This window comes from Centruroides vittatus, unplaced genomic scaffold (genome assembly GCF_030686945.1).
Source record: "Centruroides vittatus isolate TY-2023 unplaced genomic scaffold, ASM3068694v2 contig_347, whole genome shotgun sequence".
In the NCBI taxonomy this organism is placed as follows: domain Eukaryota; kingdom Metazoa; phylum Arthropoda; class Arachnida; order Scorpiones; family Buthidae; genus Centruroides; species Centruroides vittatus.
In genome coordinates, this window is record NW_027122171.1 from 1161330 (window position 1) to 1185856 (window position 24527).

At 34.8% G+C, this 24527-nt stretch overlaps 1 protein-coding gene across 2 annotated transcripts in view; it reads left to right on the plus strand.

Annotated features, from left to right (window-relative positions):
• The window catches only part of Nop56 (Nop56 ribonucleoprotein), a 31501-nt gene that overhangs the window by 3236 nt on the left and 3738 nt on the right, over window positions 1-24527 (plus strand). The window contains exon 1 of one of the 2 annotated variants that reach the window (XM_067269164.1): window positions 17829-17849. The exons of the other annotated variant lie outside the window; for it this stretch is intronic. Coding sequence (XP_067125265.1) covers window positions 17844-17849 — 6 coding nt within the window. The 5' untranslated portion in view covers window positions 17829-17843. Of the gene's footprint in view, window positions 1-17828; window positions 17850-24527 lie in introns of those variants that run through there. 2 annotated transcript variants of the gene reach the window in all.

Sequence of the window (24527 nt, forward strand, 5' to 3'; positions counted from 1 at the left end):
CAAATGTTTTTAAATACGGCCGTTACATAGAAAAAGGTTGCCCATCCCTGATTATACTAAATGATTAAGTATAAGAAGCGCGTATCAACATATTAAAGTACGAACTTAGTTTTATTTTATTTCATTCATTTAGAAAATATTACATTTACTGCAGAAGGAGAAATCTTATTTCAGATAGAAAATAGTTAAGAAAATTTATTGAAACATCAAATAAATACATTTTAAAACAGTTTTAGACGTTACTAGTAAAATTTCATTTCATAATATAATGCTGTAAATATTCTTCGATACAACTATGTAAAATTTTAGATTAACACTGTTTAATTTACAAGTTTAATAAGGGCGCTTTCGTGAATATCTGATTAATCACAATTAAGTGTTGAGACTTTGAAAGCCATATTATGTGTGAAATATAATTTAAACTCTTGCGAAAAATTTAATGACATTTTAAACGACAGCAATCTACTAAAAAATTCACTCGACTGAGAAATATGCAAAAAAAGAAGAGTTTTTAAAGATTTATAATAGCATATAAATTTATTACATTTGTAAATTTTACATACACTGAAATTTAAAAAATATATATATAACAATACAGTTTTTGCGTTCTTTAATAATAAAATTTTGATCTAGAACAATTTTTTCAAGAAGACAACAACTTCCTACTCCCCCGTCAATTTTGTCCCGCTTCACAAATGTTAAAATCTGGTCACCTTAAAGAAAATAGAACTTAAATTTAATTACTTTATACTCCATTTACACTCATTCTGAAATGGATCCCCTGCTGGACTGTAAATGGTCAGCTACTAGAATTGTGATAGTTGAAGAAAATACTTTAATTAATCCAAGCAGACGATATTGTTCCTTATTCATTTAGTATAAGGCCTACAAGTTTATTAACATTATTAGAAAAACTATTTTTCCCTCAATGTATTCTCTGTGTTTTGCTTACGAGCAATTCATGAAAATGTGTCATTTTTGTTATTTCCTGAGTCTACACAGTACAAGAAAAATTTATCTGCGCAGTTTTCGAAATGGACTCGCATTATGGTGCTTGTATATGTAAATATTTATGTAAAAATGAATTATGTAACATAATACATGTTTTGCATTACTTAATGCTGTGTTTGTATTCCTTTCTTAAACGTTTAACAGTTAACAGTAATATTAAAAATATACACTACTTTTTCTACAAAATCTCTTTTAAAAGAGTAATTTTCTAGAAAAGATTTAAGGGTGCTACAACCACAAGTAAATTATAAGATTTTACTGTTTTTTAGGATTGATTGTCACTTAACGCGTTCAGAAGTCTTTCATTTATCCGACTTTATTCGACTCGAAGCAGTAGGAAAAATTTCCAAGTTTAAAGATTTGTTTTTAAGCCGGCGTTACTAAAAAATGAATAACCAAACCTTTTTAGATATCGAGCACAAAACTTTTACCAGGCAAACGTTTTCGTTATATTAGGCATTAAGAATCCAGCCAAATATCTAGAAAGGTTACGTTATTTGTTCTTTAAATACATCCGGGTTGGCAATTTTCTGTCGACTACGTTACTTCCGATTTCTTTCAATATGGAATCATTTTTGTATACCTTTTGGTGTTAAAAGCTGCAGATATTTGCGTGTTTAATTGAAAAGTCTGACAAGAAATAAAATAAATTAAAAGAAAGTCGCTGGCGGTCTAACTGGACGTACTCAAACTGTGATCTGCCTTATCATTACTTTTATTTTAATTCACAAAAGTATTGGCCCGCCAGGTATTGGATGGAAAAAAAAACTGGGTGTGAGAACTTCGCTCTGACGCGTGTTGCATCTGTTGTTTTTAAGCAAAACATTACCAACAGAAAAGTCTTTATGTAGTAGCTATTGATCCACATCTTACATATAAATTATTGTTATATAACTTTACATTTTTAAATTTAAAGGATTAGTTAGGCTATGTAAACATACGGGTTTATAAATTTATAGTTATAAACATTTAATCTGAATTTTAAAGTAATTTGATTGTTCTCTTTTTAACAAGTTAATCTCGAAAAATAAATCGTCGTTGTCAAACCTTAGCTTGTGAATTTCGTTATAGAATGTTACGGTGTTACGGAAGTGTAACTAAGCAAAGTTGGTCAAACTGCTCCGCGGGCTGTTCACGCGGGTTTTTGTGTCCATTATGTAGTTTTATGAATGAAAATTTACAAGTTGTGAAAACGCACGTCAATATATATAAGTGTCGTCTCGAGTTTTTTTCGCAGCTACTTTGGATGCTATTGGAACCCATCTTTTACATTTTCTGTCTAAAACGCATATTTTAAAATTATAGATCACGATATTACGGACGTCTCTTTTTTTTCACCGTCGTTAGCAAATGTCTACAAACAGCAGCCCAGCGAAGCACTGCTATTAATGTGGGCACCGTAGGGTGTCTTTACTCTATCACGTGACGCCTGCGAGGTATAGTGCAAACAGAACGAATTCTTCTGCCACAAGAAAAAGTTGTCCGGAAACGCGTCAGAGCTGTAGTCACGTGAGCGACTGACGTCGAATCCCAGTCACGTGACACGCTGTGTGCGCGTCCGCCCTCCAATGTGCAGCTCCGCGACCAAAACAAGCTTAAGCGATGGCGGTGCACAGTCGGTAAGTAGTCCTATGAGTTTTTGTTTATAGCGTTTTTTAAATGAGTTGCCCTTCATATATTCGATGTGTTTTGGACATGTCTGGCATGTATGTCTCTATTATAAATATAATTAAGAGGAAAACGTTGGTGTATGGCTTATAAAGCATTACCATAATTTGATTGTAACTTCTGAATTTTTAGTAATTAAATTACAGCTTTGTTTATTTTAATCTGAACAACAGAGAGTTTAAATCAATATCTTTTATAGTGGACATGAGTTGAGTCTTATGCTTTGTGTACATCTATGTAAGTGTCACTAATAGCATTTTGTAACATCATTATTATTATTTTTGTGAACAGAGATACAATCATTTTGACTTGTGTGTTTTGTGCTGTACGCTGCGACATACTATTTTGCACACCGTTCAAACGACCTACTTTGTCTAATGAACGTGAAGTCTGCTACTTTAAATATGTTCGTGCCTGTATTATTCCGAATCGTCTTTTGATACATATGTATTTTCACATTCGTAATCCAAAAAGATTGAGTGTCATGCAAATCATCCATTTGGCAACTTTACACCTTGTCAAAACACAGGGGTTGCACTGCATAGTGCCAAAATTGTCACTTGGCAAAATTTTTATTCAAGTGGTGATAAAAATATAATACTGGTGATAACAAATGGTGATAAAAACCCTAATCCCCTTGTTTCGACATTTGGCGGGAAATTGAATTGCAAATCACACCTTGTGGAAAACTGTAAAATGTCGAGCTTCAGTAATATGGAAGTTCTGTGCACCACATACCTAGCAACCCAAACTTGCCATGTGAGGTCACGTGGCAAGTTTGGGCACAAAAGTAAGAAGTGACATTGAGATCTGGGTTATGTTCAGTAACACAGAACACCTAAGTTAGAATTCTGAGTGGCTTAGTGGGTGGAGCTAAGAATGTTCTTGTATCATTGAACGATTATTCTGTTAGACAACTGGACAAAATGGTGGACGAAGTTAAAATTATGATTGCAATGATTGTTGCAAACAAACTGGTCAAAAAGGATGAAGTAACCAATACAATTATTCAAATGGAAGCTGCATCAGATCGTGATTAAATTAACGAAGTTATTATTAATTGTAATTAATGAAATGGACCGTTATCTTCCATTGAAATGTATTCAGAATCTCTTATATCAACGTGTGATAATTTTATATTTTGAAGTCATTTTAGAATAAGTTAATGATTTAGAATGAGAGAATAACTTTGTGATTGTTATAATAAAATATGTTTAGTCCAACACAGCAGTCATCTTGCAAATCATACGAGACAAAAACAATGACGTCACTAGTGGAAGTTAGCATAGACAAAAGAAGCTGACTGAACTAGCTAGAATTCTAGCGGTGGGAGGAGTCAAGCAATAGTTAGAAACGAGTTCAACATCGCAGTATAACTAGACTTAGCAAGAATTCTGCGTTACTGAACATGGCCCTGAATGCAGTTTTGTGCAATGCCACTCAGAGTTTCCAGATTGAGGATTTTTTATTGACTGACAGACATTTTTGGGTGACTTTTTTCCAGTTTGATCCTTTTTGATAGACTAAAACAAAATTTTTGACATGGTAGAACCTGTGAAATGCTGTTTAAATGTTGTGATGAAATGTGTTATTCAGAATTATTCATTAAATAAACCAGCTCATTACTGGTTTATTTAATGAGTAATTTTGAATAACATATTGTCACGCCGGCTCCAAAAAAAGACGAGCGCCATGGTGTGGAGACTTGCTAAACGAAAAAAAGAACGATTTTAAAAAGAAAAAAAGAAGGATTTGAAAAAAAGGAAGATAGAATGTTTTTTGATCGAAAAAGAAAAGGAGAAAACAAGAACTGTGGAAAATTTTGTTTTTGTTTCTTTTAACGAGATATTTAAAGTTTAATTTGTTGTTAGTGTATCTAAGAAGTGTAAATTTCGGAAACTGGGCTGTCAATTTATATCCCGAGCCCCACAGCTTGTAACAAATTGGTGTCAGGAGTGAAGATATGAATGAAGCCGGTTATGCCGAAAGGAGACACTGAAAGGATTTGTACACGAAGCCAACAGCAACAGCAGGCGATGGGTCAGCAGCGTTTTAGTGAATCTTCTGATCGGACATTAGATGGTCAGCAAACAACTGACTCTGTTGCCAGCACCTCTGGTGCTACTCCAGCACCAGCTATGCTGGACCTATCCGTATTGTTGGCGGCGTTACAAGAGCAGACCAGTCAGTTGAAAAACATGCAGGAAGGTCAGGCATGTCAAATGAGAGAAGAGCTCCAGAGAGGCCAAGAAGAGCAGGCACGTCAACTGAAGGTACTGCACGCCACGATTAGCAACGATTTAAAGGAAATCAAAGAGCAGGTCCAACGGCATGAGGATCGAATTGTCAAAGCTGAAGTGAAGATCATGGACGTTGAAAAAGCTTTGATTGAGCTCACATCTGAGATTGGGAATGCCACTCCCATTATAGCGACATCGGCAGTACGTGGATTTAAAGTGCCGCCTTTCGACGGGACATCTTCATGGTCGGCTTATAAAATTCGGTTTGAAGCCGTGGTGAGGATGAATGGATGGACTAATGCCCAGGCCATGACAGCACTCACGTTGGCCCTCCGCGATCAGGCTTTGACTGTACTAGAGGCCCTCGGTAAGGATGTCACCTACGACCAACTGGTGGAAGCATTGGAGTCTAGATATGGAGACAATCAACTTGAGCACGTGTATCGGGCCCAGCTTAAGGACCGTGCACAATGTAGTGCCGAGACTCTACAGTGCTGGGCACTGGAAGTTGAGAAACTGGTCCGAAAAGCATATCAGTCTTCACCTGCATTGGTTGAAGGACTACTTGTACAGTACAAGCGTTCATAGATGGAATACGCATTCTAGAAGTTCGAGCCGCTGTCAGATTGGGACATCATGAAATTCTGAAGGATGCTTTGGCTCATTCTTTGGAAGTGGAGGCAGTAAGACGCAATGATCGTTCCCATCGTGTTAGGGAGGTTGTAACGACAGGCTCCCAGTGTTACTACTGTAGAGAAAGGGGCCACCTGCAGAAGAATTGCCCCAAGCGAGGGCACCTTAATAGAGATCTAAAGGGGGATGGAGTTCAGAAGGTAGAGGCGGCTGATACCACCACTCAGCCGCAGTGGCAGCAGGGAAACACCAGGACTGAGGGGCGGGTGCTGGCTGGTTATGAGGAAGCTCCAGGAATCTCGATCTCTCAAGCCCACGATGAGAATAGCCTGGTTATCCAAGGCGAAATTAACGGAACACCATGTAAGCTGACATTGGACACTGGAGCTTCTCGCACAGTCATCAGTTCTTGGCTGGCAAATCAGTTTCTTGGGGACTACTTCAGTGGACATGATCATATTCGTCTTATAACAGCGACTGGTCAGCACATATCGGTCCGAGGCGAGAAGGAGGTGGAATTGCAACTAGGCAACAAGATTTATCGGCATAAGATTATCATTGCTGATATAAGGGACGATTGCATTCTGGGCTTGGACTTTATGAGAGAACATCATTGTGAGATTGATGTGAAGCAAGGAGTCTTAAAATGCAGTTCGGCAGAACTCTTTATGGAGGGTGCATCATCGGGTGAAGCGCGTTGCTTGAAAAAAATTGTTCTTCCCCCAAGGTCAGAAACTATCGTACCAGTTAGACTACCAGATAACGCTGGTTAGAAGAATCGTTGTGTCCTCGTAGAGGGTTTAGACAGTGGCCTACCATGGAAGATGGCGCAAACGTTGGTGAGGGCCACGAACATTTCGGCAGTACGTGTTCTAAATCCAGGTGATAGGGAACAGGTTGTTGGAAAAGGCACTTTAATGGGCACTTGTGAAGAAGTTGCTTGGATGCGTAAATGCCAAGAACAATCGACTGCGACCAACATAAAACATTCTGTGTCCAATGTGTCAACGCTTCTGGAGGAATGTCGAAAAGATTTGTCAGAAGAGAAACTAAACAAAGCTAAAAAGATGTTGCTTCGATATGCCAATGTTTTCTCGACAAGCGATGCTGATATAGGAAAGACGGGATTGGTGCGGCACAAAATAAATACAGGAAATGAGTTACTGATCCGTCAGCGACCGAGAAGGCTACCGATTGCACGTGAACAAGAGGTGGATGCCATGATTCAGGGAATGGTAAGGGATGGCATTATAGAGCCCTCGTCTAGTCCATGGTGTTCACCTGTGGTCCTGGTAAAGAAGAAGGATAGCAGCATGCGTTTCTGTGTGGACTATCGTCAACTGAACAACGTTACAAAGAAGGACAGCTATCCGCTGCTGAGAATCGATGAAACATTGGATACGTTGACAGGAATGAAGTGGTTCACTACCCTGGACCTAAAAAGTGGCTACTGGCAGGTGGAAATTGACCCCAGAGACAAAGAGAAGACTGCATTTTCCACAGGAAAGGGTTTGTGGCAGTTTAAAGTCATGCCCTTTGGGCTATGTAATGCCCCAGCTACTTTCGAAAGACTTATGGAGCTAGTACTCACTGGATTGAGTGGGGATGCCTGTCTTGTCTATTTGGATGACATAATTATCGTGGGCCGTACATTTGAGGATCATCTTCGAAACCTGGAACGAGTGTTATTGAAAATACAAGGAGCCAATCTCAAATTGAGCCCGAAAAAATGCACCTTCTTTAGATGGCAAGTTAAATTCTTGGGACATGTTGTCTTGGAAAAGGAGGTGCAGACAGATCCAGATAAAATCATCACCGTAAAACATTGGCCGGTTTCAAAAGACAGGACAGAAGTTAGAGCTTTCTTGGGCTTATGCTTCCTACTATCGTTGGTTTGTGAAGGACTTTGCTGATATTGCCAAACCACTGCATCAGCTTACGGAAGAGAAGACACGATTCTGCTGGGACGAGGATTGTGATATTGCATTCCAGAAATTAAAGGAACATCTGTGCAACACGCCAATTTTGGGCTACCCCGACACTGGGAATGATTTTGTAGTTGACACAGATGCGAGTAACACGGGGATCGGCAGGGTTTTGTCTCAACGAAAAGGAGATCAGGAATTGGTTATAGCCTACTTCAGCAAAGTCTTATCCAAACCAGAGGGGAATTACTGCGTGACGAGAAAGGAATTACTTGCCGTAGTTAAGACCTTGCAACATTTTAGCAACTAGGCCTACTTGCTTGGACGAAGATTCCGCTTGCGTACAGATCATGCTGTGTTGAAGTGGCTTTTACATTTCAAAAATCCAGAAGGACAAGTAGCAAGGTGGATAGAGCTGTTACAGGAGTACGACTTTGTGATTGAACATCGTAAAAGGAAAATGCATGGTAACGCTGACGCCTTGTCAAGGAGGCCTTGTGCGGATGACTGTATGCACTGTGTCAGACAAGAGGCTAAAGAAGTTGTTCCTGTGCAAATGCTGAAAATGGAGATCAGTAATGAGTGGAAGGAAACCTTACAACAGGCTCAGGAAAGGGACGCGCACCTTAAGCCGATCCTCGAGTGGTTGAGGGCTGATGTTCCTAGGCCCAACTGGAGTGATGTTGCAGCTATGAGTCCAGTTACAAAGAGTTACTGGGCACAATGGGACAGTTTGACCATACAGGATGGGATATTGTGCCGTAAGTGGGAAAATACCTGAGGGGACGGCTACCACCTGCAAATGGTTGTTCCCAAAGGAAAAGTTCCTGAGGTCCTAAAACTGTACCACAACGGTGCTCTGGAGGCCATATGGGGGTGAAGAGGACCTTACTGAAGATCCGCGAAAGATTTTATTGGATCCACTGTCGTGATGATGTGGAGGAATGGTGTCGCAGATGTACAAGTTGCGCGGCTGTGAAGGGACCTCAAACTCGCAGTAGAAGTACATTAAGGATGTATAATGTTGGAGCCCCATGGGAACGAATAGCGTTAGATGTTGCGGGACCGTTTTTTGAAAGTGAAAATAGAAACTGGTACTTCCTGGTTGTCATGGACTACTTTACTAAGTGGCCAGAGGTCTTTGCCATTCCCAACCAAGAAGCGGAAACTGTGGCCGATAAATTAGTCCACAAAGTCTTCTGTCGGTTTGGAGTACCCTTAGAGATTCACAGTGATCAGGGCAGGAATTTCAAGTCCCAAATTTTTCGGGAAACATGCCGTGTGATGGGTATCCACAAAACCAGAACCACCTTGTATCATCCACAGTCCGACGGGATGGTGGAACGATTTAATCAGACGTTGGAAAGATACCTGGCAAAAGTCATAGAGACTCGGCAAAGAGACTGGGACAAGCACATTCAACCATTTTTGTTGGCATACTGAAGCGCGGTCCATGAAAGTACGTCTGTGACGCCAGCCTTTGCAAACTTTGGAAGAGAATTACGATTGCCTGCAGATTTAATCACCGGTACCCCACCTGATAGTCCACATAGCACGACCGACTATGCGGACGAATTACGTCATAAGATGAATGACGTATATGACCACATCCGACAGTCAGGCCAACAAATGTCTGAAAAGATGAAGACCCGATATGACCGGAAGGCGAACAATCGAGGCTTCGAGGAGGGTTCCCTAGTGTGGTTACATAACCCTGTGCGCAGCAAGGGGAAGTCCCCTAAATTACAGCCGAAGTGGGACGGGCCATATCGTGTCGTGACTAGAATCAACGATGTCACCTACCGAATACAGAAGGGGTCGAGAACCGCTCCCAAGATTGTTCATGTGGACCGTTTGGCGTGGTACTATGGGTCTAACGATGCTCGGGACGAGCATGCCTGAGGAGGAGGGTAGTGTCGCGCCGGCTCCAAAAAAAGACGAGCGCCATGGTGTGGAGACTTGCAAAACGAAAAAAGAAGGATTTGAAAAAAAGGAAGATAGAATGTTTTTTGATCGAAAAAGAAAAGGAGAAAACAAGAACGGTGGAAAATTTCGTTTTTGTTTCTTTTAACGAGATATTTAAAGTTTAATTTGTTGTTAGTGTATCTAAGAAGTGTAAATTTCGGAAACTGGGCTGTCAATTTATATCCCGAGCCCCACAGCTCGTAACAATATTTAATCATGTGTTGCTCAACTTTCCCGGCAACATTTAAAACTGCATGTGTGGTGCCATCTGTTATATTTTTAACTATTATAAAATGGCAAAAAGCTTAATTTTGAGGCTAGGGATGGGTTTTATAAAATTGTAAATGCTGATAGAGTAAAATCGTCATTAAGTCCAATCCTACTGGAGATACATGCAACCTCCATTATCTTCCTACCCCTTTGATCTTTAATCACCAAAATTTAATAGCATTGATCCCCCTAGTACACAAACCTCCCTGCAAAATTTCAGAAATTTTTGACAAAAAGTGTAAGAGTTGTTAAGCTTCAAAGAGGATTAACAAAATTGTGCTACACGTGCACCTCCCACACATACATTAACATCCCTACATACAGAAATTACTCCTGAATTCGTTTGCATTTCTCAATGTTTCAAGGTGTCCAGAACCCAAAAATGTAAAAATCTTGGAGTGTCATTTTTTGGTGACAGGTCCAAAAATGACACCCCAATATAACAGTCAGGAAAGTAAAAATTATTCGAAAATTATTGCTATCATTAACAAGGGGAGGACCAGACGTTCAGGTTTCTGATTCAAACAAAACTTGGTGAGCACATAGCCTTAAGCTCAAACAGCTCTTTGTCCAAATAATAGGACCCAATTCTCAATTTTTTCCAAAAATTGGTCATCTGAAAATTTAGTGTTTGGGTTATAAGTCTTTGGAAGTTTCACATTTCAGATTGGCAATAGCCAAGTGAATAAGACCCTAGATACATGACCTCGACAATGTAGGTTTGAACCTTCAGAGTTTTAGTTTTAGTTTAATGTATAACTTTCTAATTTTACTGCATCATTAGCATTACCATTATTATTTCTCATGTTTAAAGCATATAAAATGAGATTAAAAATTGTGATGTCGTTTCCTGTTTAGTGAAAACAGGTCTCTGTAGATTTAACTTTTTAACATTGTTAAAGAGTTATTACATAATTTATTTACAAGCAAATAAGCTTCAGATGTTACTGCACAATACCACCATATCTGAAAAGAAATATGAAGAAAATTTTATTTAACAATGTAAAGTTAAATCTAAAGAGGCTTGTTTTCTGTAAGCAGGAAATGATATCACAATTTTTAATCTCTTGTTTTATAAGCTTTAAAAGTAGGGAATAATAATGCTAATGATGTGGGAAAATAATAAAATAGTGTTACAAACTAACACCAAAAAAAAAAACTAAAATTCCGAAGAATCTCACCTATGTTGACTAGTTCTAGTGCCTTGCATCTTATTAACTGGGAGAATAATCCCAGTTATCAAAACTTCCAAAGTCTTATAAGCTAAACACTAAATTTTTGGAGTCCACTTTTTTGGAAATGTTTAAAAACTGGATCCTGTTATTTGGACAAGGAGTTCAAATAATAGGATCCAGTTTTTAAACATTTGTGCTTAAGGCCACATGCTCACAAGTTTTGTTCAAATCAGCAAGTAAAACTGGTGGTGATAAACAATTTAAAGTGGCAAAAAAATTAAAACTGGCAAAATTGTGGCAATATTTTAAAATTTTCCAGAGCAACCCCTGCACATACACTCATACCTCTTCTAGCATACTTCCTCACATTTTTTTTCTGACTCAACACCTTATGTTCATTCAGATACTCATGTTTATTTCAAGACTTTCTCAGCCTTCCACTACCTTGCTTATTATCCACCTTTCCTGTGTATATTCTCTTCTTCTCCTATTACAGTAGAGCATCGATTATCCAAACCAATTGGGGACTGGTGTTGTTTAGATAACAGACAAGTATGAAAAAATGCATTATTAATATAGTATATTAATATATCCCATGTTGAAATTTTTCTCCATTGCATGTCACTTTGCATTTAATTTTTGTTGATGTTAAGCCTAATGAAAGTTTTTATAATAATAATGTGGCTATTGTATCATTAAAAATTATTTCTTTGTTTTGTACAAACAAAATAAATAAATTGGAAAATATAAAAACAAAAAATAATTATACTTTAGAAGTTAATCTAGTATCAAAAACGTTCAATTCAGCACAACACAGTCTGACTGGAACACCTTCGGTTAATCGATGTTTCAGTTGATCAGTGTTCAGATAATTGATGCTCTACTGTATTCTCTAAATGTGGCCAAACCATCATAGAGCCAATTTACTTGCCTTTTGAATCACTCTCTCTTTTATTCCATATTCTTTCAGCACTTGTTTATTTCTCACAAAGTCTTTCCTTATTATGCCACACATTCCTCTCAAATGCAGTAATGTGACTCCTGTGACTCTTCTACCTTACTCAAGTTCCACTACTACATGAGCATAGGCTCTACAGCACTCCCATAACAGCCATTCATGCTTGTTTATATATTTTTCCTTGCAAATTTACTTACTGCTCTCATCACATGCACTCTGGCTTCTCCCTTCTGGTGATTTACCATCTACATTACCATTCCTATCTATCATGTTTCCCAAATATACAGATTCATTCACTTGTTCCAGTTGTTCACCACCCAGCTCAATCATACAATACATTTGCTTATCTTTGCATTTAAACACAATCACTTTAGTTATATTTACATTCACTCACAGCACACATTCCTCACATATCTGAAGCTCCTAGCTCTCTGCTAATAGAATAGCGTCATCTGCATACAACAAATGACAGATTGGTTCATTTCCAATTCTCATTCTACTTGGGTACTCTGGATTCCCTTATGCAAGTATCCATGAAAACATTAAACAACAGGACACGTAGCAATTTATTATTCTCACTATTTTTCAGATTGCTTACTGTTCGCTACTATTTTTGAAACCACTTTTCTCACTAATTTTGATATGTATACTTTTCATGCTATATACCATATTTTGAATACAATTATGACATGTTCATGAAGTTTGTGACAAAATAGATTTGGTAATCATTAATGACATATCCACTTTGCAAGAGTTCATCATGGTGCTGTCTATTGGCTAGACAAAGTATGGTGATGTGAGCAAAAGAAGGGCTAGAGGAACTAGCGATTTCCCACAAACTCTTGGAGAGCCAGCAGAGTCACTTTACGTGACAAATTGGGAATTGAGCCAAGAACATTATCAAACTTTCATCATTTTACTTCAAATTTTCATTAAAATTTCAAAATATGAACATACTGCCAAGATAATTTAATAACATATTTTGGACCAAGTGAATCTAAAACAACATAAATTATGCAGATTAATATCTACAATAAATTAACATTGAAATGCAACAACAGCAGCCAATGTTTTGATTTAGAAAAAAAATTGACCTAGACTTCATGCTAAATGTATTTCTAATTTATAATCATATATCCAAAATTTAGCCTGATCAATTATGGCAGTTGTTGGTGTATTTGCTTATGATATTGGGTTTTGTTTGATGTATATTTGTGACAAATATTTTGCAATTATGGAATGAGAGGTAAACTACTTAGAGGCATGAAAGCAATGTATGAGAACAGCAAAGCATGTGTACACATGAATGGCAAAGTGTCTGAGTGGTTCACATTCATCCCACAGCAGCTCACCATTTGTACTTCATACACAGGATACACTTTTCTTTGTTGCCAAATATACATTTAATTTGCTTCAGAACTGTTTTCTATTTTCCTCAAATGATCCTTGCAGTGCTTGATTCATTTGTCTGTCATTCTGTTCTTGCTTTTCTTAATCACTCATGCAGCTTTTCATTTCTTTGCTCTGTACTCATCCTCACTCACATTGCATTAGATAATCTAGCATTAGATGCATCTAGGTTAACCATGTATGCAGCCTTTTTCTCTTTCACTGCTTGCTCAACTATATCATTCCGTAAAGCAGTCTTTTTCTCATGGCCCATTCTCATTACCAGTGGCGGATTATCCAATATTCACACTAGACACACGCCTTGGGCCTCGTTGTCACAAGGGGCCTTAAAAAACTACATAGCAAAAAGATAATATGTCTCTAAGACTTTATTAAATGTTTAAAACATATATTATAAAGAAAAACTTGTTATTATTTAAGGATTTTATTTGTTAACAAAATTGCATGTATGGCCTCAAAGGAACATAATCCACTACTGCCTACAAGAGTAAAAAATGGGTGTGTAGAATGCATCCTGTAGATTGTAGGGGCAGTGAAAATATTTAGAGGGGGGCCTCAAAATTGAATTGTGCCTGGGGCCCCTCAAGTGCTAAATCGCCACTGCTCATTACCTCTTTTGCTGCTTCTATCACACAAGACTGGAAATGCTTCTGAACTTACTTCACATTACTCATTCTTCATTCACTTCCTTAATTTCAACTCAGCATTCTCTCTATACTTAGCTTTTCTACTCATTGGGTACCACTAACAAGGGAACTGTCGGAGTGTCATCTAATAGATTTTAATAAAATTTAGTTAATAATTACGTTGAAAGTACACAAACTTTATGACAAATTTCTAGTATTCACTAAAAGTGTTAATCAGAGTTATTAGCAATCAAATGTCGTACTATTTTATAGTACTTAAACACAAATATGCAAATTTTTAGAAGTGAAAGGGTCGCGGAGGAAGACGGCGATATTACATTTAGAATAAATTCTGGAATTTTCGAAAATGGGAGAAGAATTAATAAAATTTAGTTTAATTACGTTAAAAGTATACAAACTCTATATTAAATTTGTAATGTTTACTAAAAGTGTTAATCAGGATTAATAGCAATCAAATGTCGTACTATTTTATAGTAGTTTAACACAAATATGAAAATTTTTAGTAGTGAAAGGGTCGCAGAGGAAGATACAGTAATACCTCGATTTTCGTTGACTTTGGTTTTCGTCGATTTTTTGCAAAAAATTTGCCTCGGATTTCGTCGGCGTGCCACATGATCTCGTTGCTAATTTTGCGAAAACAAAGAGCGACCCACGCATTTTTCTGCTCACAAGTCCTCGTGGCGGTGTTTTTTGCTGTACGAGCATTACTCCGCGCGTCTAGCCAAACAATTCTATTGCTTCCATTCTTTTTAGTTCCATCGTGGGACCAAAGAAAGTTTTCAGAGCCAGTAGCCCTTCGAACAAAGCCAGGAACACGATCGAGTTGAAGGAAATCATTAAAAAATACGTGACTGGCATTAAAATTGCTGAAATCGGTCACTGTACGTGTACTTTTCGGGAAGTCATCATCCACGATAAGTTTCGTTGTGGCGAAAAAGGAGGCTAATGTAGCGAAAGGCGTAAATGTGCTAATGAAACAGAGACCGCAAACAATTGAAGAGGCCGAACAGTTGTTATTAATTTCGATCAATCAAAAACAGTTAGATGGTGATTCTGTTTCGGAGACCATTGTATTAGTTTTTTATACTCATTTTATATTAATTTCTTAATTTTTTCGTAGTATTAAACACTACGAAAACAGAGGTATTACTGTATTACATTTACAGAGTAGAAGAAGAAATAACTCAAATAAATATTATAAAAGATTAGATATATATACTAGTTTAACAATGAAATTTAATATAAAAGTATTGATAGAATAAATATAAAGAAAACAATCGAAACGTAATAAATAAATACATTTTAATAGATATATTTAAAAGTTATTATATTCACAAATTATTAGATGGACAACTATTTACATGATATTTTTCAACAAAGCAAAATAAACAAAGAATCTGTTGGCATCGTGCACATTTAACAAATCGAAGATTTTCGCAATTACTCTCGACACAATTTAAACTGTCAGTGTTTAAAAAAGAAAAACAAACTTGTTTTACATTTAAGAATTGACACTTTTCATTTATGAGTCCAGAAGCGAACCATGCATGTTTAATCAAATTATTAAATATTGGCGCAGATAATTGATGATGAAGAATCGAATGTAATTTTATAATGCCATTTCTAGTTGTCCAAAACAATTTCATCGAAGAATCATTACAGAATAATTGTATAGCATTTAAAATTTCTTTAGCTAAAAGTTTTAATTGTCTATGAAATCCGACATCTAAAGGTTGGCATATAGACGTACACTTTCGTGGAATAATTAATATTTCGCATGAATTTCGATTTGTAGATGTTTGAAATACTGTATTATAAATATTAATATTTGTTTGTCCACTCCACGAGTCAATTATTAATAAAGAGTTTTCTGTTATATTTGGAGATAATACGTCTTTTACATAGTTTGTAATAATTGCTGTAGATAATTTGCCAGATGAGCTAGCTGTAACAGTTATGTTTGGGGCATTGAACAGCGACGCTTGAACTCTACGTCCAAAGGTTCCATGACCCTCTTGTAAGCAAATAAATACATTACCTACAACTTGTCCGTTAGCATTAATTAAATATTGAACAGTGTAGAAATGCATTACTTTATTACTTGGAGAATGTGCAAATCCAATAGTGTTTTTTTCTCCTTTATATGAAAGTGTTCTTGGTGAAATCATTTCGTATAAAAACCACACTGATCCGTATTGAATATGAAGTTACGTGAATAAGACGGCAATAAATTTTTTACTGTTGTTTGAAATTGCGCAGCTTTTACTAATATATCCTTTTCGTTCACTATTTCTGTTTTATTTACAAGTTTTGTAATCTTTCGAGATACTAATCTATATTCTTTTTTAAATTTTGCAACCCAAGAATCACTAGCGGTAAACTTAATTGAACTATTCAGTTGAAGAAATTTCTGTAATGCCCACATTTTTAATTGATTTCCTTTAACAATTTTATAGCTGCCTCGAGCTTCGTCAAACATTTGTTTAGTATGTTCTTTAATGATTTTTAACGTTTCAATTCTATGCTTTCGAGATTTAAATTGTTTTTCCCATTTATATAAATCACTAAAACGTTTTAATTCTTTAGCTCCTTTCCGCTGTAATGTGTGTAATTTCCATTTTGGGTGTTTCTTATGCAAGTTAAGAATTTCTTCTTTTCGTTTTGTTGAGATTATATTCTTATCGAATTTTTCATCATCTGAATATCCCGATTCACAGTCAGTGTCTGCGTTATCAGTTTCTTTCTCTAGAAGCAGACATGTTATTTTATTATCTGAAATAGGCCTATCTATAATCAAATTATTATTTTCCATCTGACAAAACTCTTTGTCATCTCTACTTACATAACTACTTAAAATATCGCTAAATGCATTAAAAAGCAGTTTGGCTACCTGTTTATCAACGTCTGAAATATTAGGCCTACAAATATTTTCTGTAGGCCAAACATTATCATATAAACGTTTAAATTCTGCTATAATGTTTTGAATATTTACATTTAATTCTCCCATTTTCGAAAACTAGAATTCATTCATAAATGTAATATCGCCGTCTTCCTCCGCGACCCTTTCACTTTTAAAAATTTGCATATTTGTGTTTAAGTACTATAAAATAGTACGACATTTGATTGCTAATAACTGATTAACACGGTTAGTGAATACTAGAAATTTGTCATAGAGTTTGTATACTTTTAACGTAATTATTAACTAAATTTTATTAAAATCTATTAGATGACACTCCGACAGTTCCCTTGTAAGTAATAGTTTGAGCTAGGGTTTCTCTAATGGGATCCTGGCAGCTTTTTTAACCTGGGAAATCCCACAAATTTCTTAAAAATTCACTTTTTTCTTATTTTGTGTTAAAGTTGGGGAAATTTTACAAATAGAAAGTATAATTAACTCAAATTATCAGAATATACAGGTACTCCTCACTTTATGACCTATCTGCTTAACGACCACTCGCACTTATGACCAATCAAGTTTCAACCTGCAATTCAGGGAATCCCCTTTCTCAGCTTGAGTGTCGACCAGTGGTGAATGGTGACATGTGCACTAAGCGTACTATAATAGTCTTTTTATGAAGTTTGTTGCATAATTTTACAACGATCCTATATTCCCGGCGCAAGCTCCTTGCTTATCGACCAATTCGCTTAACGACGTAGTCGTCGGAACAGAACTCGGTCGTAAAGTGAGGAGTACCTGTATTTGTATTTATTAATTTTAAGCCTGTTTATTTGTTTTTTAAATATTTGCTCATTATGGCATCTCAAAGATTGTCAATAATCAAGATGTAGCCTATTTGTGGTAAGACTGAAAATTCTTTACTTGTCAGAATCTGTAATAATTGTGCTGAATCTGTCTTAATTTTTAACCATGCCCAGTAGCTTGAATAACTGCATTATTCCAGACTGTGAAAATTGGACAAGGATACAAATGAGTACGAAGTATGCAAGTATGTTTTTTTTTTTTATAAATCTGATTATTAAAGCCAAATGAACTGCCAAATTATCAGACTATAAGCTTGACACCACTATTAAAGCAGCCAAGGTAGACAAATAAAGAATACTAGAGAGCAAAAGAAGTACGACAATGCATCTCAAAAGTGAACTAGAAATCTTTGGGTTACATAACATTTATCTTCTCTTAAATGCATTAAGGACAATTCCACCATATTAATTGAATTGGAAAGGGCATTCTCAGCAGCAGGACTTTTCATTACTAAAATAAGAACCAGATTGAGTGATTGGAGTAAGCAATTTCCAACAAACTTTAATAAATTTTTTCTAGATGTGAAAATTTTTGTTATTCAAAGGTAATTTTTACACAGCATTATTAATAAGATTATTTCGGAGGTTGCAGAACATGTTAATTATTTTTCATTTTTTAAAGTAATTTATGTCATTTGATTCTAAGATATGTTGTGTATCTTAAAAATAATTAATTTTGTCCTGGAATCCCGGGAAACAGTTCACTTTTATCCCGAAATCCCGGGACAAGCAAAAAACTGGGAAATGAGAAACCCTAGTTAAAACACACACAAATGTCTGAAAAACATATATAATTATGTTTGTAACCAAAGTACTTGTGAAAAACAGATTTAGTTATTCTTCATCTTTCTGTGTGTTTTAATGCTCAGTTTAATTTGCACACCTTGTTTTTTCCCCTTCCTTGAAAGATGTGAAGGATCTGGTTCATTGTTTTCTAATTACACAATGTCAATCATTATTGGAATTTTATTGGGTCAATTTCTAACTTTGTTGTAGCTACATGTTAAGTGTACTCACTAATCAACACGTAGAACTTGTCAACCAAAGTGCAATTTACATTGGATGCAAAGGGTGCAAAGCATAACAAACGAACGAGAGCGAACAGCGAAACCTAAGTATGTTTAGCCTCGCAAAGCAAGTTAGAAGTTTTCATGTCAGCCAATGAGAGTATGCAACAGCTAGATGCATTGGCAAATGCAAGCCAATGAGAACATTTTCATCTCAACTAGAGTTCTCAACTTACAGCAAGAAAAAAAAAGATTCATATTGAAAATAATACTGGTATATACAGTAATTTAATTTTGATAAGCCTATGCAACACAGTAGACAAAAAGAATGTTAACATTGTAACTGCAGTATATATATATTGAATTTTTTTTAAAACACCATCTATTGGTAAAAGTTTTTTTTAAGAATTCTTATTAGTAAGGAACAAAAGTCCAAAAATGTGTTTATTTATTTCCAGTATTGCATGTTTTTACTTAATTTTAATATGTAAATAATTTAATTTTTTAATAGATTGTCTTAAAATTTTCATAAAAATTCATAACTTGCAATTCTCCAGTTTGGAGTGGTTTGATCCCAGTCAGGTGTAATGTTTTTTGTTTGAGTTCTTTAATGTTGTTGTGATCTAACCTCTCTTGAGGTTCTCCTTATGTTCATTTAGTCTTGTTTCTAATGTCTGGTAAGTGCTACCACATATTACCTAATATCTTGTTTGTCTTTTAAGTTGATATGGATTTTGCAAACTCCCCCATCTTGTCATTGTGGAAATGTTATATGTTTTTCATTGTATCTTGTCATTCTTTCTGTGACTGGCATCAGGGGTCCTGTTTTGATAAGCTTCAATTAGCCTAGAAGGAAAGATACTTTAATCTTTCATTTAAATCTTCAGCATGTATTGAGTATAAGTGAGCCCTTCTGAACAGCAATTTGAAGGCTAAAAATTTATATTTGAAAAGATCATTGGATTGATAGTGTTTTTAACATATATTTTATTTTTTTATTGTGAAACATAGAGACATATTTCTGAAGTAGCAAGAGAAATTTTATTTCTGATTATGTTCAGTTACTTATTTATTTTAAAAGTTTTGATAAAAGATGGATGTAAAACATAAATTATAAACACTTGAATAAGTTAAAGCATAAGTACTGTGGTTTAAGATTTTGACATTTATTGATTAAGTAAGTAATGAAAGTTTCATTAATTGTTTTTCTTCTGCCAAATTTTTTTCCTCCTCAATTAAGTTAATATTATTGTAATTGAGACTAATCATATTTTTTTGTAGATTTGTATTGTCGTAATTAATAATCGTTGAAAGTCTGGTATTGATGATTAGTTGTTTTAATTACGTTTTGCTTTCCTTTTATTAGCTCTGGTAAAAATTATTTTTCTTTTCATTTATTTCATAAGCTGTTAATTTGCATTTTTTACCATTTGTTTTATGTATATACAGTAGAATCTCATTTAAACAGATTGTGAAACAACAGATTTTTCTTCAGGTCTTGCTAAATCAATGTAATTTTAGTTCCTTTTAGGAGATCTGTAACTCAAAATAACAGATTTTTTCCATATTCTTATATTAAGTTTTTTTTTCAATGCTTAATTCATATTTAGGTGTTTTTGGATACTAAATTTAAAAAAAAAAATACATTGCACTCTGAACAAAATATCCACATAATTGTCACAGTTCACATTGCTAACTTTGCAGCCACGCATGAACATCTTCCTGTGGCATATTGATTAGTGGAGGAAAGCTAATTTAAATTGTTATATTCAATGGGCAGAAAAGAAGTGTCAAAACAAACCAAGATGGACAAATTTTTTTAAGAAATGGTGAAGTCAAATGAAGTTCTAATTAGCATGTGTACCATGCTTTGCCCTTTTTGTGCTATACGGTTTCCACCAGCTTTGTCGTACACACACATAGGATAATGTATGATCTTGTAACATGTATTTCTATAGAATAAAGGATAGAGATCTTGAGACTGAATTTATTAATGTCAGTAGGCATTGAGTTTTAATAATAGGTATTTTCAATTGAAAATAACATTTATAACAAACACAGAACCAATAACCTGTGAAGAAAACAAAAGAAAGAAAATGTTTTTGTTTTTTCACACTTATTGGTTTTGTGTTCATTATTACGTATTTCTTGGTGTGGCATATTCGATTATTACGAATAGTGATTTCAAGAAATTCAAGAAGAGTTGTTAATTTTCTACAAATTAAATAGTTTATACTATATTTGTAACATAGAGCAAAACAAAATTTCACTTGAGTGGACAAAAAAAGTAGGAGTTATAGAGAATTCACTTAAACACACACACACACACACACACACACACACACACACACACACACAACACAACACAAACAAACAAATTTAGGCCTTTAAAATAATAATAAAAAAATCTTTCTTTATAAAATTACTTTATACAATACATTCTGAGTAAACACTATTGTCTTTTAAAAGATTTCCTTGCTGTCTATCTTTAGTAATAGACACCTTAATATTGTTGTGATGCTGTTGCCGCAGCCCTTGACAAAGCCATTCTTACTCGATATTGCTCAAGTCGGACTTTCGTGGCCTTAATTGAAAATAAATTCTTGTCAGAACTAAAAAAAATGGCACAAAACTATTTTCTATTGAAAGAAAGATATTCAAGTTTATGATAATCAACAGTAAGTATAGCTAATATTTCAGCAAAATAAGTAGGCTATACTTTCCATCAGAACATAAAGCAAACATAACCAAAATTTTATTCGAAGCGGGGCCACCACATGTTACAAGCAGGGTTGTGGAAAGGCAAGGGAGGAGGGATACACATCTAGGGTGCCAAAATTCCAAAATTTTTACATGGAAAAACTAATAAATTCATAGAACACTGTCACACATGAGTAAGAAAAATTATATTATGAAATAAACAACAACTAACCCGTTATATATAAAGACCAACAACTGCCGAATTATCGGGCTAGCAAAATGGCTATAGTAATATTAATAATTTAAGTTAATTTGGTACTAGAGTTAGGCGTTAGGCGCCATCTCTTGCTAAATTTAATAAATTAGCAAGAGATTTAAATTTAGCAAGAGATGGCGCCTAATGCCTAACTCTAGTACCAAATTAACTTAAATTATTAATATTACTATAGCCATTTTGCTAGCCCGATAATTCGGCAGTTGTTGGTCTTTATATATAACAGGTTAGTTGTTGTTTATTTATATGTATACGCCTTGCCGGGGTTTGCGATGGCCGGTTGAGTGCCTTTGGGAGGACGTGGGCAATTAATGTCCCCAGCCGGCATTGTAATAGCCGTCGATGGTCGTACGGTAATCTTATATCAACTGGAGGGGGAGGATCGGACCGAAGGTCCGGGTAGCGTAACTGGTAACGTGTCTGCACGGATAGCAGAAGTTGGGGTTCGAATCCCGCTTCGGGCCAATTCTTTTCTTCCAGTTAAGCCTAAATTTATTTAAATTATTTAATTAAAATTCTAATTATTAAATTTAGCAAGAGATGGCGCCTAACGCCTAACTCTAGTACCAAATTAACTTAAATTATTAATATTACTATAGCCATTTTGCTAGCCCGATAATTCGGCAGTTGTTGGTCTTTATTATATTATGAAATATAATATGCATTATATTAATAAAAAGAGATTTTACAATTTTTACATTTATAACAGACTAACGAAAGGTTATCCAAAATATGCCATATTTAAGTTTGCCCCTGGTGCCAAATGCTGTAGCCACTCATATAGGTACAAGGATAACCTGTGTTGTGGAGGCAAGTACAAGATTCATCTGTCTGTGACCATCAGGTTCAAGGATCACATCTTATGTGCCTAACAAGTGCAAGGATCAATTCTTTCTTTCTGGCTCAGCTTCAATTCTATCATGATATGACAGTCACATGATGTTCTAGTTTACATTAAACTGTCTCTTGACCTCCCTATTACATCAGTCATATGCATTTATTTTTTCTTTTAACTACGATGGGATTAATACAATCAATATCACAATGTCAATTAAATAAATCAAATAAAGTCTGAAATAACATCCAAAGAGTTACCTTCATTTTTAAGGTTGATTAAAATGGTTGGTAAATTCACTTATAACATCAAACCTTATTATTCATAAAGTTGATTGATCTTATTATGTGATTACTTGTAGGAACATACTATCTACTGTTATAAATTTATATATGGCCACCATAACTCTCTAAGTTATCATTTATTTATATGTTGTGGTTTATATGTATTTTTTTTGAAATTATAACAATAAGGCCAGTTACAGGTTATATTTGATTACTGAAGATATATTCTGCACACTGATTTGAACTAAATATAAAGGCATTAAGCAAACTACATTGCTTTCTGTGAGTTTAATAAACTTCAAAAAATAAAAAATATTTTCCCCAATATAAGTTGGTTTATTCAATTCTGCATTCAAATATTCAAAGTTTTTTAGATTGAAATGGAACAATATTTTAAAATTAAAATTAGTTTTTAATAAATTTGTATAGTTAACTATACAAAATAAATAAATCTGTTATATATTGCTAAAAAAATCCCTTAATATTTATCAATAGTTCTTAGAATGCAAGAAAATTACATAGCAAGTAGTGATGGGATGATATCAAAATTTCTCCTAATTCTAATTCTTTTGAATACTTTCTAAAGTTATTTCTGTTTAGAAAAATTAACAATTACATTACAAGCATTGTACATTCATTAATAAATGTTAACTTAAGAATGGAAAACTATCAGGAAATTGAAATCAATCTTTTGAAAGAAACTTGATATATATATGGATACGTGTGCTTTTATTGTGTGCTATGAAATAAATCTGTAATCTTATTTTGGATAAAGTTAAATATTGCAACCAACACTATCCCCAAAGATATTACAGCTAATTCCCTTTTACTCAACAAACTATCCTGTTGTGTAGGGTTGCCATTTTTGGAAACTATTTCGTTGGCCAGCGCGATACCAGGGGGAAGAGTAAATGAGAATATGCACTTTTTTTTACACTTCTTGCAAAGGGCATGTCTTGTAGATGATTTAACTCTGTTGTATTTAATACTAAAGTTTGATAAATGATGTAACGAGCCCAACGAATATTGTTGTGACAAGTTAACCGGTTTTTGAATTCATTCACTTGAGCTACAAATATCTACACCAACTCGTCTTGAAAAATAGATTTTTCAAACTCAAAACGACATTAAATGTAGCGCAGACAAGTATTTTTACTCAGAAACACATGGATCACATTTGAAAATTTAACATATTATAGTATCTTCCGACACTTGAGAATTTTTGCCGATTTGAAACTAGATAGCCTCATGTATGTGCCATTGCATACTTTCTGCTTTATCAACGGGAAAGTATCTAATCAACTAATATTTAATTGTTTTTATCATAATATAAAAAGTTTTTAATCTTTGAAACAAAAATTATATTAATCCATCCCATCATGACGCTACTCAAATAAAAAAAAATAAAAAAGAGAAAGAAAGATGAAAGTTTAATGTTTACAAGCATCAACTATTTAAAAAATATGAATATAGTTAATATTAATTCTGATTTGTATGTCATTTTACTTGATTTTTAGAAACTTTTTATTACCTTAGTCTGTCATCTGTCCGGAAAAATCTTGGAACTAAGTTTTCACTCACTTCTCAATTTCTGATCTACTTGACACTCGGAATACATATGTATGCAGTTTCAACAATAATAATACTAATATTACGGGGAAAGGGATTAAATTAAAAAACTCTTTGTAACTAGAATTATGGAGTCTGTGCGAAATTGTCTGGATCTGATTTTTTTTTAACTATTATAAAGTATTTTATCACTA